This window comes from Ranitomeya variabilis, chromosome 3, assembly GCF_051348905.1.
Source record: "Ranitomeya variabilis isolate aRanVar5 chromosome 3, aRanVar5.hap1, whole genome shotgun sequence".
Lineage (NCBI taxonomy): Eukaryota > Metazoa > Chordata > Amphibia > Anura > Dendrobatidae > Ranitomeya > Ranitomeya variabilis.
This window is the reverse complement of record NC_135234.1, coordinates 168,497,016-168,513,677: the sequence shown is the minus strand read 5'-3', so window position 1 is coordinate 168,513,677 and position 16,662 is coordinate 168,497,016. Positions and strand designations below refer to the sequence as shown.

General features: G+C 44.7%; 1 protein-coding gene across 2 annotated transcripts in view; it reads right to left on the bottom strand.

The window, feature by feature from the left end:
- Positions 1-16,662, bottom strand: part of NME7 (NME/NM23 family member 7) — a 339,877-nt gene that overhangs the window by 233,812 nt on the left and 89,403 nt on the right. For both annotated transcript variants that reach the window (XM_077294850.1, XM_077294851.1), the window contains exons 3-4: positions 9,380-9,546; positions 3,138-3,248 (exon numbers count right to left, since the gene is read on the bottom strand). In XM_077294850.1, coding sequence (XP_077150965.1) covers positions 3,138-3,248; positions 9,380-9,546 — 278 coding nt within the window. The remainder of the gene's footprint in view (positions 1-3,137; positions 3,249-9,379; positions 9,547-16,662) is intronic.

Here is a 16,662-nt window from a genome sequence, read left to right as displayed (position 1 = left end):
CACAAATGGTGATTATGGCCCCATAAGATGCTCCATAGAGATATTTGCCCCATATGCTGTTGCTGTGATTAAAAAAAAAATGACATACTCACCCCTCTTCGCTCAGGCCCCCGGCACTTGCCATACTCACCGGTCCTCGTTCCGGCGTCGCTGTGTCTTCCGCATCCTCTGCACCAACGTTCAGGCAGAGGGCTCGAACTAACCACGTCATCGCGCCCTCTGACCTGAGCATCACTGCAGAGGACGCAAAAGATGGAGCGGCGCCCGGAACGTGGGACAGGTGACTATCACGCAATGCTCCCCTTCCCCATTATACTCACCTGCTCCTGGCGCGGTCCCTGCACGTCCCTGGTTCTCCGGGTGCTGACAGCTTCTTCCTGTATTGAGCGGTCACCAGTACCGCTCATTACAGTAATGAATATGCGGCTCCACCCCTATGGGAGTGGAGTTGGGTCCATATTCATTGCTGTAATGAGCAGTACCATATGACCGCTCAATACAGGAAGAAGCTGTCAGCGCCCGGAGACCATAGGAGATGCAGGAACCGCACCAGGAGCAGGTGAGTATTGACAGCCGCCGCCGCCCCTCCCCCGCCGACCCCCCAGGGACAATGACTCGAGTATAAGCCGAGAGGGGCACTTTCAGCCTAAAAAAATGGGCTGAAAATCTCAGCTTATACTCGAGTATATACGATAATTGAAATTACTGTAAATTTTACATTTTACACACTTTTTATAACCCTAGTTAGTGTTTGGTTTTGAACTAAAGAAACAAAAAATATAAATACCGTATATACTCGAGTATAAGCCGACCCGAGTATGAGCCGAGACTCCTAATTTTACCACAAAAAACTGGGAAAACTTAATGACTCGAGTATAAGCCTAGGGTGGAAAATGCAGCAGCTACCGGTAAATTTGAAAAATAAAAATAGATACCAATAAAACTAAAATTAATTGAGATATCAGTAGGTTAAGTGTTTTTGAATATCCATATTGAATCAGGAGCCCCATATAATGCTCCATACAGTTCATTATGGCCCCATAAGACGCTCCATACAAAATACGCCCCATATAATGCTCCATAAAGTTTATGAAGAGCCCCATAACATGCTTCATACAAAAATATGCCTCATATAATGCTGCACAAAGGTTGTTTATGGCCCCATAAGATGCTCCATATAAACATTTGCCCCATACAATCCTGCAGAAAGGAGGATTATGGCCCCATTAGATGCTCCATTGAAAATATACCCCATATAATGCTGCATAAAGGTTGATTATGGCCCCATAAGATGCTCCATAGAAACATTTGCCCCATATAATGCTGCATAAAAGGTTGATTATGGCCCCATAAGATGCTCCATAGAATATTATTTCCCATACAATGCTGCATAAAGGTTGTTGATTATGGCCCCATAAGAAATGTGCCCCATATAATGTTGCATAAAGGCTGATTATGACCCCATAAGATGCTCCATAGAAACATTTGCCCCATATGCTGCGATTAAAAAAAAAAAATGACATATTCACCTCTTGCCCTGAGCAGGCGCGGACAACGGCACGTGCGATATTCACCTGTCCCTGCTCCACAGCCGCATGCCGTTCTGTCTTCCGGGTCTCTGTAGTGACTGTTCAGGCAGAGGGCGCGCACTAAACACGTCATCGCACCCTCTGACCTGAACATCACAGAGGAAGCGGAAGACACAGCGGTAGAACCGGGACAGGTGAATATCGCAATGCTCCCCCTCACTCGTTATACTCACCCTCCCAGCGCGGTCCCTGCTTCTCCGATGCGATGGTCTCTGACACCGGCAGCTTGTTCCTGTGTTCAGCGGTCACTGTCTGGTACCGCTCATTAAAGTAAAGAATATGGACTCCACCCCTATGGGAGTGGAGTCGCGTCCATATTCATTACTTTAATGAGCGGTACCAGTGACCGCTGAACATAGGAAGAGCTGCGGGCAATGGAGAAGAAGGGATATGCAGAGACCGTGCAGGGAGCAGGTGAGTATGATTTGACAGGTACCGCTCCCCCTTCCCCGTCGACCCCCTGGGACAGTGACTCGAGTACAAGCCGAGAGGGGCACTTTCAGACTAAAAAAATGGGCTGAAAATCTTGGCTTATACTCGAGTATATACGGTAAATGTAATAAAGTAAAAAGTAGACATATATATATTATGAATACTTTTTATTTTTACATTTTATGTAAGTATTCAGAAAGCAGCAGAAAAAATAGAGGTAAAAGGACAAACTTACATAATAATTTTATTTAATTATAAAACGTGCTTCAGAGATAACTGGTTCAATATTAGACTGGTGGGAGAAAATTAGGGCCCCAATACACATAATATGTTTGCACATAAAGCAAAAAGTACATTCAGGGACAAGATGCAGGGCAACATTCTTGCTTAGGCCCCTTTCACACATCAGCTTTTTGCTATCAGTCACAATCTGTCGACTTTTGAAAAAAAACTGATGCCGCCGGATCCGTTTTTTTTCTCATAGACTTGTATTAGCGACGGGTGGCCTCACGTTTCATCCGGATCCGTCGAAAATGGTTTGTTCGGCGACCGGAGACGACGGACAAAGTAACTTTTTTGTGCACATCAAATAATCAGACAGCGACGGATCCGTCGCCGTCCATCATTTGCACAAATGGAAGCCTATGGGCGCCGGACCCGTCAAATGACAGAATCCGGCGACGGATTCCGTTTTTTTTAACTGAGCATGCTCCGATTAATTTAGGATACAATTAGCCAGATCCGCTAGTCGGATCCATAAAAAAACCGAATCTGTCGCATCAGTTTTTTAAAATCTACGACAGATCTGTCGAGCCAACGGATTGTGACTGATGGCAAAAAACTGATGTCTGAAAGGGGCCTTAGAGCATTTCTTAAGTAGTGCAATGTAGCATACATTGTCAGATTTTTTACTGCCACAATAAAAGTGAAAAGCTTGCTCAGATTAAAAGAAAAAGTAAAAGCTTTATCATTTCAGAAAACTTTTTTGTACAATACATATATAACAAGTATAACAATAAAAACACTTTTCTCTGGCCTTCATAAATTCCACTATTTATTTCTCCTTCTCCATTAATCTTTCTCCTGAAGTAGGCCATTTCTCAAACACATACTTACCGAGACAAAAAAACCATCTTGGCTTTGGTAATAGTAAATCCGAAATCTAGAACTGCTTCAATAATTGAGCCCATTTTTGGAACAGCATCAGGTTTGATCATAGCCAGAGTCCTAAGAAATGAGAAAATCAGTTAGGAAAATCTTTTACTATGTAGGCAACTGCAAGTGGTCTGAAAAATGTAAAAGGAAATCTGAAAATGTTACAAAAAAGTAAAATAAGATTCTTTATATACAGTACAGACCAAAAGTTTGGACACACCTTCTCATTTAAAGATTTTTTTTGTATTTTTTGTTCTGTATAAGGCATCAAAACTATGAATTAACACATGTGGAATTATATACTTAACAAAAAAGTGTGAAACAACTGAAAATATGTCTTATATTCTAGGTTCTTCAAAGTAGCCACCCTTTGCTTTGATGACTGCTTTGCACACTCTTGGCATTCTCTTGATGAAAATACAGGAAACCCTTTAAATGAGAAGGTGTGTCCAAACGTTTGGTTTGTACTGTATATATATATATATATATATATATATATATATATACACACACACATACATACATATTTATATATACATACACACACACACACATATATATATATATATATATATATATATATATATATATATATATATATATATATATATATATATATGTATATATAGATATACACAGTGGGCCATTTATATGGATACACCTAAATAAAGTGGGAATGGTTGGTGATATCAACTTCCTGTTTGTGGCACATTAGTATATGGGAGGGAGAAAACTTTTCAAGATGGGTGGTGACCATGGCGGCCATTTTGAAGACGGCCATTTTGGATCCAACTTTATTTTTTCCAATGGGAAGAGGGTCATGTGACACATCAAACTTATTGCGAATTTCACAAGAAAAACAATGGTGTGCTTGGTTTTAACATAACTTTATTCTTTCATGAGTTATTTTCAAGTTTATTACCACTTATAAAATGTGTTCAAAGTGCTGCCCATTGTGTTGGATTGTCAATCCAACCCTCTTCTCCCACTCTTGACACACAGATGGCAACACCGCAGAAGAAATGCTAGCACAGGCTTCCAGTATCCGTTGTTTCAGATACTGGGTCATCTGCAGGCTATTATCTGTGCTGTGAAGATACGAGATGTGCAGCACCTGAAACAACGGATACTGGAAGCCTGTGCCAGCATTTCTTCTGCGGTGTTGCTATCAGTGTGTCAAGAGTGGGTAAAGCAGGAACGCAGGGTCGCTACTGGTAGAGGCAGGAGTGGGGCGATGCTGCGGACCCCAGACTGGAAGAAAGGGGTGATCAGATGTGCGACGCTGCAGGTGTTCGGTGGAGCAGGTGCTCCGGCGACATTTTGTGAAAGCCTGAATCCCACGTACTTTCATGGTTTACTTTGCGGTGTACTCTGGGAAAATGGCTGTCGGGGGCGGCACAAGCGCAGATGAGATCTTGGCGCTGAGATCTCATCTCCCGAGATCTTGGCGCTGAGATCTCCATCTGTGCATGCGTTGCCCCCAGCAGCCATTTTCCCGGAGTCCACCGCAATGTAAACCATGGAAATGCGGGGGTCCCGGGCTTTCACAAAATGTCGGCAGGGACTCCGCACCACCGAACACCCGCAGTGTCGCACCTCCAAACACCCCCTCATCCCAACCAATGGCAAGCAGCAACACGACACTCTTGCCTCCTCCAGCAGCGACCCTGGGACTCTGCTCCATCGCGGCCGGTAGGGTATATTTGAATTATAAGACACACCCCCATTTCCCCCCCAAATTTGGGGAAAAAAGTGCATCTTATAATCCGTTAAATTTTGACCTTAATGACCAAGCCAATTTTTACAATTCTGACCACTGTCACTTTATGAGGTTATAGCTCTGGAACGCTTCAACAAATTCCACTGTATCGGAGACTGTTTTTTGGTGACATTTTGTACTTCAAGGTAGTAGTAAAATTTCTTGGATATGACTTGTGTTTATTTATGAAAAAATTGGAAATTTGGCAAAAATGTAAAATAATTAGCAATTTTCAAACTTTTAATTTTTGTGCCCTTAAATCGGAGAGTCGTGTCACGTAAAATAGTTAATAAATAAAATTTCCCACATCAACTTTACAGCCACACAATTTTGGAAACAGAATTTTTTTTGTTAGAATGTTAATAAGGGTTAAAAGTTGACCAGCGATTTCTCATTTTTCCAGCAAAATTTACAAAACCTTTTTTTTTAGGGACTTCACATTTGAAGTGACTTTGAGGGGCTATATGATAGAAAATACCCAAAAGTGACACCATTCTATAAACTGCACCCCTCAAGGTGCGCAAATCACAATCAAGACGTTTATTAACCCTTCAGGTGCTTCACGAGAACTAAAGCAATGTGGAAGGAAAAAAATTAACATTTAACTTTTTTTCACAATAAAATTTACTTTAGACCCAAACTTTTTTATTTTCACAAGGGTAACAGGAGAAAATGGACCACAACATTTGTTCTGCTATTTGTCCTGCGTATGCCGATACCCCATATGTGGGAGAATGCCACTGTTTGGACACATGGAAAGGCTTAGAAGGGAGGCAGCACCGTTTTACTTTTTGAAAGCAAAATTGGCTGGAATCAATGGCGGGCACCATGTCGCGTTTGGAGACCCCCTGATATGCCTAAACAATGGAAACCCCCCAAATTCCAACTCCAAACACAACCTAACACAATCCTAACCCCAACCCTAACCCCAACACACCCTTAACCTTAATCCCAACCCTAACCACAACCCTAACTACAACCATAACCCCAACACCACCCTAAAGCCCAACACAACAACTGTAACTCCAACACCACAACCGTAACCCTAGCCCTAACCCTTACTGCAAAGAATGGAAAAAATACAATTTTTTAATTGTATTATTTTCATCTAACTAAGGGGATGACAAAAAGGGGGTTTGATTTACTATTTTTTTTTTATTTTGATCACTGTGATAGACCCTAACACAGTCATCAAAATGAACCAATAAAAAAAAATCTCCTATTGTTTCCGGGTCTCCATTTGTCTCTCCTCTGGTATACTAGATTATATCATATAACTGGATTTTGTATTTTTTTTTGTGATCGCAGTTATTCGTCAGCTTGGCACACAAAAATAAGCTCTCACCCTATCCCAGATTATGAAAAATAGAGGCGCTACGAGTCTCGGAAAATGACGCAATTTTTTTTTTTTTTTTTTTTTAACAAACATTGGATTTCTTTTCTTCCACTATTTAAATAACAAACAACCTACACATGTTTGGTGTCTATGAACTCGTAATGACCTGGAGACTCAAAATGGCAGGTCAGTTTTAACATTTGGTGAACATGGTAAAAAAAATCCAAAAAGCAGTTGTGGAATTGCATTTTTTTTGCAATTTCACCATACTTGGAATTTTTTTCCCATTTTCGAGTACATAATATGGTAAAACCAATGGTGTTGTTCAAAAGTACAACTCGTCCCGCAAAAAAACAAGCCCTCACATGGCCATATTGAGCAAAAAAAAAAAAAGGTAAGGCTCCGTGAAGAAGGGGAGCAAAAAACAGAAAAGCAAAAAAGAAAAAGGGCTGCGGCGTGAAGGGATTAAAATGTAAAAGTAGAAAATATATAGATAATTTTACCTTCAATTTGCTTAACTTTTCACAATAACAGTAATTTTGACCAGTGGAGCCCAAACTTTTAAATGCCACTGTATAAGAGCAGATGGAGGCTAATGAGTGTGTGAAGATACCGTTCTTCCAAGGGAATCTTTCTCTCTTGTTCTCTGCTGTGTAACGTCTTATCGGGCTGGTGGTTTTTAGAAAAGAGGGGTGAAGGGCACAAAGTGAGGTATGACACAGAGTATGCTGAAAGAACAGAAGTGCTAGACTGTGTTAAGCTATCTGGCTCTTATTCACCATGCTGAAAAGTGACTGGCCGGAATGGAGGCGCAGCTATAGCATGAGGTGATGATGAGGCTGCGCCATTTAAGCTGAAAGTGTGGCTGGAGCTTAGAGTGGAGACAACATCAGATAGACAAACTATATTTGAAAGACTGAAAACTGTTCTGTGTTTTGGAGACACTCCCAGTTTTGACGTACATGAATGAATACTGACATGTGAATACAGCCTAACAGATAAGAGAAGGCAAAGAAACCCCTTCTGACAAGAATACAACCTACACTAACCATCGTTCCACCATACCGCTGCACGACCAGCTCTACCCTCACCTATTGTATCCTCACCCATCCCTTGTAGATTGTGATCACGCGCCGGCAGGGTCCTCTCTCCTCCTGTACCAGTTGGTGACTTGTATTGTTCAAGATTATTAATACTTGTTATTTGTTATGTATACCCCTTTTCACATGTAAAGCGCCATGGAATAAATGGCGCTATAATAATAAATAATAATAATAGGGGAATCAGATGCACTGAAGAATAACTTCTCGGACTCTCAGTGTTAGATATTTTGTAGTTGAGATCACTGAACAAGCATAAGCACAAATCAAGTCTGGGTCTAAACTTTCTAAGAGGATTATACAACCATTCTGCTAAAAAAAAAATCAAAGTAAGTGTACCAGCCTTGTCAGATCCAAGAGATCTATTTAATAATGTATGCAGTTTCTATTGTGAAATTTGCTGAGAGATATACTTTAATTTTGCCATACACATAAACACAGAACTTTAGTTGGACAGGTTGACGACCTAATGTGTATAGGGCAAGGCTGACTGGATTTTAACATGCCTGATCCTCTGTTGCCTACTGACATAGGCAATGCAAGTGATACTGTCACAGGGTTACCGCGACAGTGTGGATCTAGAAGACCACAGCATCTGATTGCTCCTACTCCGGCGCTGAAAAGACGTACTCCTTCATTTTAAATGTGTTTATTCCTTCTGGCAGAACAGGGGTTAATCAACCATGTTGGAAATCCCTGTATCCACAGCTGAGCCCAATTAGCTACCCCTTTCCCCTTTATAATCTGGGCTGTGTTACAAATACTTTTCGGAGCTAGCATATTGCTGCATGGCTAACGGAGGGAGAGTTGTTCATATGAGAAGGAGAGTTGGAGGAGTTATCAGTGACTGTTGCTTGGTTTGTATGTGTGGTAACTCCCTATCCTGGTTTATTCCCCAACCTCCATGCCCCGGTGCATTCCTCTGTTAAATGTGAGTGAATATTTTGTATGCTTGGAGTTTTCTGTTAACCCTTGTTTGTGTTGCCTTGTTTGTCAGGTTGGTGTACTATGGTGCACAGTAGCGCCCCTCTTCTCTTGGTGGGGAAGAGAACAGATAGAGAGGGAAGAGAACAGACAGAGGGCGAGCTCAGGAGATAAGGCAGGGTGGAGGCCTCGGCATCTTCACCTTCAGAAGTATCCCAGGGAGTAGGGAAAGCTAGGGCGCCCCAAGTGTTAAGGACAGGATGGAGCCCCTGGTCCCAAGTCACCCGACAGCTGTGTCATGACAGATGCTTGGCATTAGTTTATTCCTCCGCAATAGCATGGCTAAACTGTGGATCATCCTACAGTCAACTTATGCATATAACATACTTTGGGATAGGTAAAAAAAAAATCTTTTTGCACTTTGTGCTTTGAAAATACTTTACTGTGACACTGATTTTTATAAATTTTGTAACATAGGTTAAAAAAATTGCTTGGTTACCTAAAATAAAGACTAATGATGCAAACTGTTCAATTAACATCACATTCAGAGCAGAGAAGAAAGTTGTCTGAAATGCTTTGATTCTTTCCCAATAGCATTTTATTTATTAATACGTAAGGCATGCATAAAAATTATAATCCTGTAGCAATTATTAAAAAACATTATACATACTAACCTGTAGTCTAAAACAAAAAAAACACAATAAAACGTATAAATATAAAAGGCTGTAATGAAACACTGAAAAGTCAGATGTTTACATAGGAAAACATATGGCAGCATACAATGATAAGCTTGGATAAAAAGTATACTCAAACAGATGGAATAATGGCCTGAGATCGCCTGTTTAATATATACAGGAGCTGCACACTTTTATTAAAAATGCATCTCTGCAAGAGACATAGCCGACTGACCCAACTTGTTAGGAATGTGACAAACAAAAAAGGATTTAACAGTAAGCGGATTTTATCTTCTGATGCCGTATATGAACACAGGGGTTGAAAATGAAAATATTAAGACTATCTGTATTTACAAGAAACATGAGAAAAGTACAACCGGCACTGGGCAGGATTAATGGGTAACACTCACTTCTCCTTTTTACTGCCAACTTTACGGGCGGTGTATTGGTCTCCATAGTCGACTAGATGAAGTTGACGTGAAAAGACATTTATTTTATTTCCAACATATAAGTCTTCTTTCCGCAATGTGTCATACTTTGTTCGTCTCAGGAAAACACGATGATTCTTTACATCATACTGTGGAAATAAAAATATATCTTAGTCGTGAGGTGTATATAAAAGGGATAAGAAATGCAAGCAGCAGGTGCTACTGGAATCATTACAACCGTGCTACTGGAATCATTACAACCGTGCTACTGGAATCATTACAACCGTGCTACTGGAATCATTACAACCGTGCTACTGGAATCATTACAACCGTGCTACTGGAATCATTACAACCGTTGAGCAAGAGGGCCAGCATGTGCTTTAGGGCTCATTCACACATCGGTTTGTCACATACCAGTGCTATCTGTGTTTTTCGTGGATAGCACTCACACCTGTGATAGCCTGTGGGGCTGTTCACATGTCAGCGAGTTTTTGCAGACAGAGTGGTCCATACAAAATTGCGGTGACATGACCAATATTGATCCGAGTGTTGGATCAAACTTGGCAATGGTTCTGTGAAAAAAACTGGACAGTATTCGGCCGCAATCCGTGTCCTGTCTGTTTTTCACTGACTAAAACCTCAGTCAGTATTTTGCATCAGCGTTTTTATGCAAATGTCAAGAGCGGAACTTACAGAGACCAACTATATTTGAAAGACTGAAACAAGATACGTGTTTTGGAGACACTCCTGGTTTTGAAGTACAAATACAGATTAAATACAGAGGAAAAATACTGACGTGTGAATGAGGCCTAATAGATAGGAGAAGGTTGAAAAAAAAAATGTTCTCGTCGGTGAAAAAATCCTATGAAACTCTGACCAAAGTCTGATTAAACCCGATTAAGCTCTGATGAAAATCACTGATAAAACTGTGTCCATTTTTCTTCTACATCATAAAAAATGAAGCTTGAATGAGGGTCAAGTGACCGTCCTTCTTAGAGATGATTCAGACATTATTATTTTTTTTTTACAAAAAAAAGACTTTAAAAAGTGTTAATTTAGAAAACTCATCTTCATCTACCGTAGGATGTTCTCAAGAGGCTGATTTGGCTAGGCCTCATTTAGTTAGACATGGATGAATGTGGACTGAGCACTTTAAACTGTGTGAAGGTTTATCTCGTGGTTCATAGCATATGGAAGAAAAGTCAGGCAGACGATGATTCCATTTACACGGAATGAAACTGAATATATTTGACTAGATCTCCTGCTGGGACATCTAGCAATCTAGAAATCACTGATATCAAACAGACAGGTATACAGTAGTGACCAAAAGTTTAGCATTTTTATTAAAAGTATGATTACTTCTGTCTGGTTCTGGTGATGCCATTTTCCTGGTGATGAATTGAAAGTGCTTGAAGTTGTCATCAAGTAAGACCTCAATATTAACAAAACTGCTTTAGAATACAGGTATGGTAATTTAATTAAAGAAAACTGACAACCAAAAGTTTTGCATATAGTATTTATATATAAAGAGTAATTCATTGTTACATAGTTCATAGATACATAATTCAGCTTACATAGTGCATATAAATACATAATTAATTGCTACATACATAGAGAGTATTCATTGTTTACAATGCCATAAGTATTTTTCAGCATAACCTCTTGCTCTAATCATCACTGCACCACATCGATGGGGCATTGAAACCACCAGAGTTTTAAAGACATCCTGAGGGATCTTGCTCCATTTGCACGGTGGCTCAGTGGTTAGCACCGCAGCTTTGCAGCGCTGGAGTCCTGGGTTCAAATCCCACCAACGACAACATCTGCAAAGAGTTTGTATGTTCTCTCCATGTTTGTGTGGGTTTCCTCCGGGCACTCCGGTTTCCTCCCACATTCCAAAGACATACTGATAGGGAATTTAGATTGTGAGCACCATTGGGGACAGCGATGAAAATGTCTGTAAAGCGCTGCAGAATATGTTAGCGCTATATAAAAATAAAGATTATTATTATTATTTGCAAATCTGCAAACAATTCATCTGTATTGCTATGGGTACTGGCCCCAACTCTTCACCCTAACTCCTCCCAAAGGTGCTCTGTAGGGTTTAAATCAGGTGATTGGCTAGGCCGTTGCAACAGGCGAACATTTTTCATTTTTTTATGCAAACCAATTTTTGACTAAATTGAATGTGTGCTTAGGATCATTGTCGTGCTGGACTTTCCAGCCCCTGCCTACTTTGGCTTCACCATGTGTCAGCATTACATTTTCCAGTATATCCTTGTACATGGTAGAATTCATATTTCCATCAGTTCTGATGAAGATGGCCAATAGTAGATGCAGAAAAGCAGCACCAAACCATGACATTGCCACCACGTTTTACTGTAGGTGTTGGTACCTAGAATCATTAAGTTTTCCCAAATGAGCGGTATATATAGTGCTTGCCATCAATAAGAAACAGACTGAATTTGGATTCATCTGTCCACAACACCTTAGACCAACATGACTCTTTCCACTGGCTGTGTTCTTTGGCAAACTCGAGTCGGACCTTCCGGTTCTTTGCAGAGAGGAAAGGCTTCATGACTGGAACTCATACGTTCAACCAGTGGCGTAACTACAAAGTTATGGGCCCCGGTGCGAACTTCCAAATGGGGCCCCCCGCCATAAAATTCAATGTAACCCCCATAGAATACAATGCAGCCCCCCTCATAGTATAATGCAGCCCCTCCATACAGGGGCAGTGAGAAAGACACGAGCAAATGGTGACGAGGGGGCAGGGGAGAGGGCACAAGGGGGCAAGGAAGACAGGCACAAGGGGACACATGGGGGCTAGGAGGCAGGGGAGAAGGTTACAAGGGGACTATTGGGCAAGGGAGACTGACACAAGGGGACAATGGAGACTGACACAAGGGGCACACGGGGACAAGTGGGCAAGGGAGACTGACACAAAGGGCACACGGGGACTAGTGGACAAGGGAGACTGGCACACGGGGACACAGGGACTAGTGGGCAAGGGAGACTGACACACGGGGAATAGTGGGCAAGGGAGACTGATACAAGGGGACTAGTGGGCAATGGAGACTGACACAAGGGGACACACGGGGACAAGCACAAGGGGACAAGGGAGACAGGCACAAGGGGACACACAGGGACTAGTGGGCAAGAGACTGACACAAGGGGACAAGGGATACAAGCACAAGGGGACACACAGGGACAAGTTGGAAAGGGAGACTGACACACAGGGACTAGTGGGCAAAGGAGACTGACACAAGCACAAGGGGACATAGGAGACAGGCACATGGGGACACACAGGGACTAATGGGCAAGGGAGACTGGCACATGGGGACACAAGCATAAGGGAGACAGGCTCAAGGGGACACACGGCCCCCTGACCTGCCAGAGCCGCTTGCAGCTGCGACCGTGGTAGTTACACCGCTGCCTCACACACACACATACTACAGATATCACACACACACTACAGATATCACACACACACATCATACTACAGATATCACACACACATCAGTTATCACACACACACACACACACTACAGATATCACACACACACACACACACACACACACTACAGATATCACACACACACACACCAGAGATACCAGCTCATATACACAACTCACAATCTCCTCTCTGGTACAGGGGTGGCTGATGTAAACTGGCTGCAGCTCCTCAGCTTCTCCTGACTAAAGCGGCTCTGTCCCGCAACTCCCCCCTGCTCTCGCCTTCTGTCCCGGGGTTATTTTGGCTTTCTCTTAAATACGATCTCATTCAGACGTACATGAGATGTATGAGGGGGGAAAAATACAGACTGAGAAGCTGTCTCATCGTGATGACTGGAGCTGCTTCCTGTCTCTCACGTGCCCCGGCTGTCCCCTTCCCCTAGATACGCCTCGGACTGTTGCCGTGCAGGAGGAATCTCCTGCACTGCAACATGGTGTTGGGTGCCAGCACAGCCCGCACAGTGGTCTATCCAGCACAGCCCGCACAGTGGTCTATCCAGCACAGCCCGCACAGTGGTCTATCCAGCACAGCCCGCACAGTGGTCTATCCAGCACAGCCCGCACAGTGGTCTATCCAGCACAGCCCGAACAGTGATCTATCCAGCACAGCCCGCACAGTGGTATATACAGCACAGCCCGCACAGTGGTATATACAGCACAGCCCGCACAGTGGTATATACAGCACAGCCCGCACAGTGGTATATACAGCACAGCCCGCACAGTGGTATATCCAGCACAGCCCGCACAGTGGTATATCCAGCACAGCCCGCACAGTGGTATATCCAGCACAGCCCGCACAGTGGTATATCCAGCACAGCCCGCATCTCTCGCCCCCCCCCCCCCCCCCGAGAATGCCCCCACAGTCCAGTAAAAAAAAAAAAAAACACTCTCCTTACCTTTCCTCTTGCCAGCGTTGCTTCCTGCTCTGGTCTCAGGCTCGGCTGCAGTCTGCCCGGAACACAGCAGGTGCGCGATGATGTGACGTCATCGCGCACCCGCAGTGTCAGAGGCAGAGCGGGGAATGATGGGAGAGGGAGCGTCTGTAGACGCTCTCTCCTCCGTCATTGCTTTCAACTGTACCGGCGTCATAGACGCCGGTATAGTTGAATGCGACGGCAGGGGGGGTGAGTCGGCGGGGGGAGGCGGATCGAGCAGCCCATGACTGGCACCGGCTCTTCTGGCATTTGCCAGAAGTGCCCGATGGCCAGTCCGGCCCTGCTCTGACCTGCCGGCCCCGGGCCCCTGACCTGCCGGGCCTGGTCGCAATGGCGACTGCTGCAACCGCGGTAGTTACGCCCCTGTCCATACTGTACAATGGCCACACATAGTGCTCCATACTGTACAATGGCCACACATAGTGCTCTATACTGTACAATGGCCACACATGATGCTCCATACTGTACAATGGCCACACATGATATTGCCTACAGTATAATGGCCACACATAGTTACTCCTACACACGCGGCTGAGCTCCGTACACATTGCACATGCGGCTCCCCTCCGTACCCCTCATACACACCCGGCTCCGCTCCGTACACCTTGCACATACGGCTCCGCTCCGTATACCTCGTACACACATGGCTCCGCTCCGTACACCTCGTACACACACGGCTACGCTCCGTACACCTCGTACACACACGGCTACGCTCCGTACACCTTGCACACACGGCTCCGCTCTGTACACCTCATACACACGCGGCTCCGCTCCATATACCTCATACACACCCGGCTCCGCTCCGTACACCTCATACACACCTAGCTCCACTCCGTACACCTCATACACACCCGGCTCCGCTCCGTACACCTCATACACACCTAGCTCCGCTCCGTACACCTCATACACACCCGGCTCCGCTCCGTACACCTCGTACACACACGGCTCTGCTCCATATACCTCATACACACCCGGCTCCGCTCCGTACACCTCATACACACACGGCTCCGCTCCATATACCTCGTACACACACAATGTTCCGCTCCGTACACCTCGTACACACACAGCTCCGCTCCGTACACCTCATACAATCGCGGCTCTGGTCCGTACACCTCGTACACACCCGGCTCCGCACCATACACCTCCATACACACACGGCTCCGCTCCATACACCGCATACACACACGGCTCCGCTCCATACACCGCATACACACCTAGCTCCGCTCCATACACCTCATACACACCCAGCTCCGCTCCGTACACCTCGTACACACCCCAGCTCCGCTCCGTACACCTCGTACACACCCATCTCCGCCTTGTACACCTCATACACACACGGCTCCGCTCCGTATACCTCGTACACACATGGCTCCGCTCCGTACACCTCGTACACACACGGCTACGCTCTGTACACCTCGTACACACACGGCTACGCTCCGTACACCTTGCACACACGGCTCCGCTCTGTACACCTCATACACACGCGGCTCTGGTCCGTACACATCGTACACACCCGGCTCCGCTCCATATACCTCATACACACCCGGCTCCGCTCCGTACACCTCATACCCACCCGGCTCCGCTCCGTACACCTCATACACACCCGGCTCCGCTCCGTACACCTCATACACACCCGGCTCCGCTCCGTACACCTCATACACACCCGGCTCCGCTCCGTACACCTCATACACACATGGCTCCGCTCCGTACACCTCATACCCACCTGGCTCCGCTCCGTACACCTCATACACACCCAGCTCCGCTCCGTACACCTCACACACACGGCTCCGCTCCGTACACCTCGTACACACCCGGCTCCGCTCCGTACACCTCGTACACACACGGCTCCGCTCTGTACACCTCATACACACACTGCTCTGCTACATCCACACAAACCCCTTCTGACCTCACACAAAAGCTTACCCTCCTCCAGCACGATGACAACCAGCACTGACTGCACTACTGTCCTGCACTACACAGAAGCCCTTGATCATGTGACTCCGACTCCTCCCCTCCTGTGACCTCATCACAGGTCCTGTGCGCACAGAGCAGCAGCAGCCATAGTTGTGGTGTGCGGCTCTCTGCGGTGGAGGGGCTCTGCTGCGGGACAAGTGCAGTCCCACCCGTGATCGCGCATGCACTGAGAGAGTGCACGCGCACCAAGGCCTGTAAAGATGATTTATTTAAAGGGCGGCGGCCCATTTTGTAGCTCAGAGTTCTTAGGGGCCCGCCCAGTCTGCTGGACTGAGAGGGCCCCTAAGCACTGCGGGCCCCGTCGCAATTGCGACCCCTGCGACCGCGGTAGTTACGCCCCTGCGTTCAACCCTACTGCTCTTGGCTATCGCACCCCAGTTTGGCAACTCACTTTGACCCCATATTCTTTGTTAATTTTGTGCAAAATCTGTACAGCACTTTTTCTTAATAACGTGATCAACTTTGGAGGAAATTTTCTGTGGTCGTCCACTTCTAGGTTTGTCAGCTGTTCCATAACCTTCTTTTTTTTCGTTATTATACTTGACACTTGACTGAGAACAGTTGAATTCCATAGCTACCTCTTTTTGGCTTTTGCCTGACTTCACTCTTAGAATAATAAGCTTCCTGCCATTTGGTGATAAATTTGGCTTGGTCTTTGCCATGTTTTAACCGAAAAGCACACAAACAAAAAAAAATATATATATATTTTATGCAAAATTCGACTATCCATGACAAATATGCAAAACATTTGGCCAAGCAAAAGTTGAAAACTAACACACAAAGGGATAAACAATGTCAAACACAATTTTTTTTTTTTTAATTAGTTTATTTACCACAAAG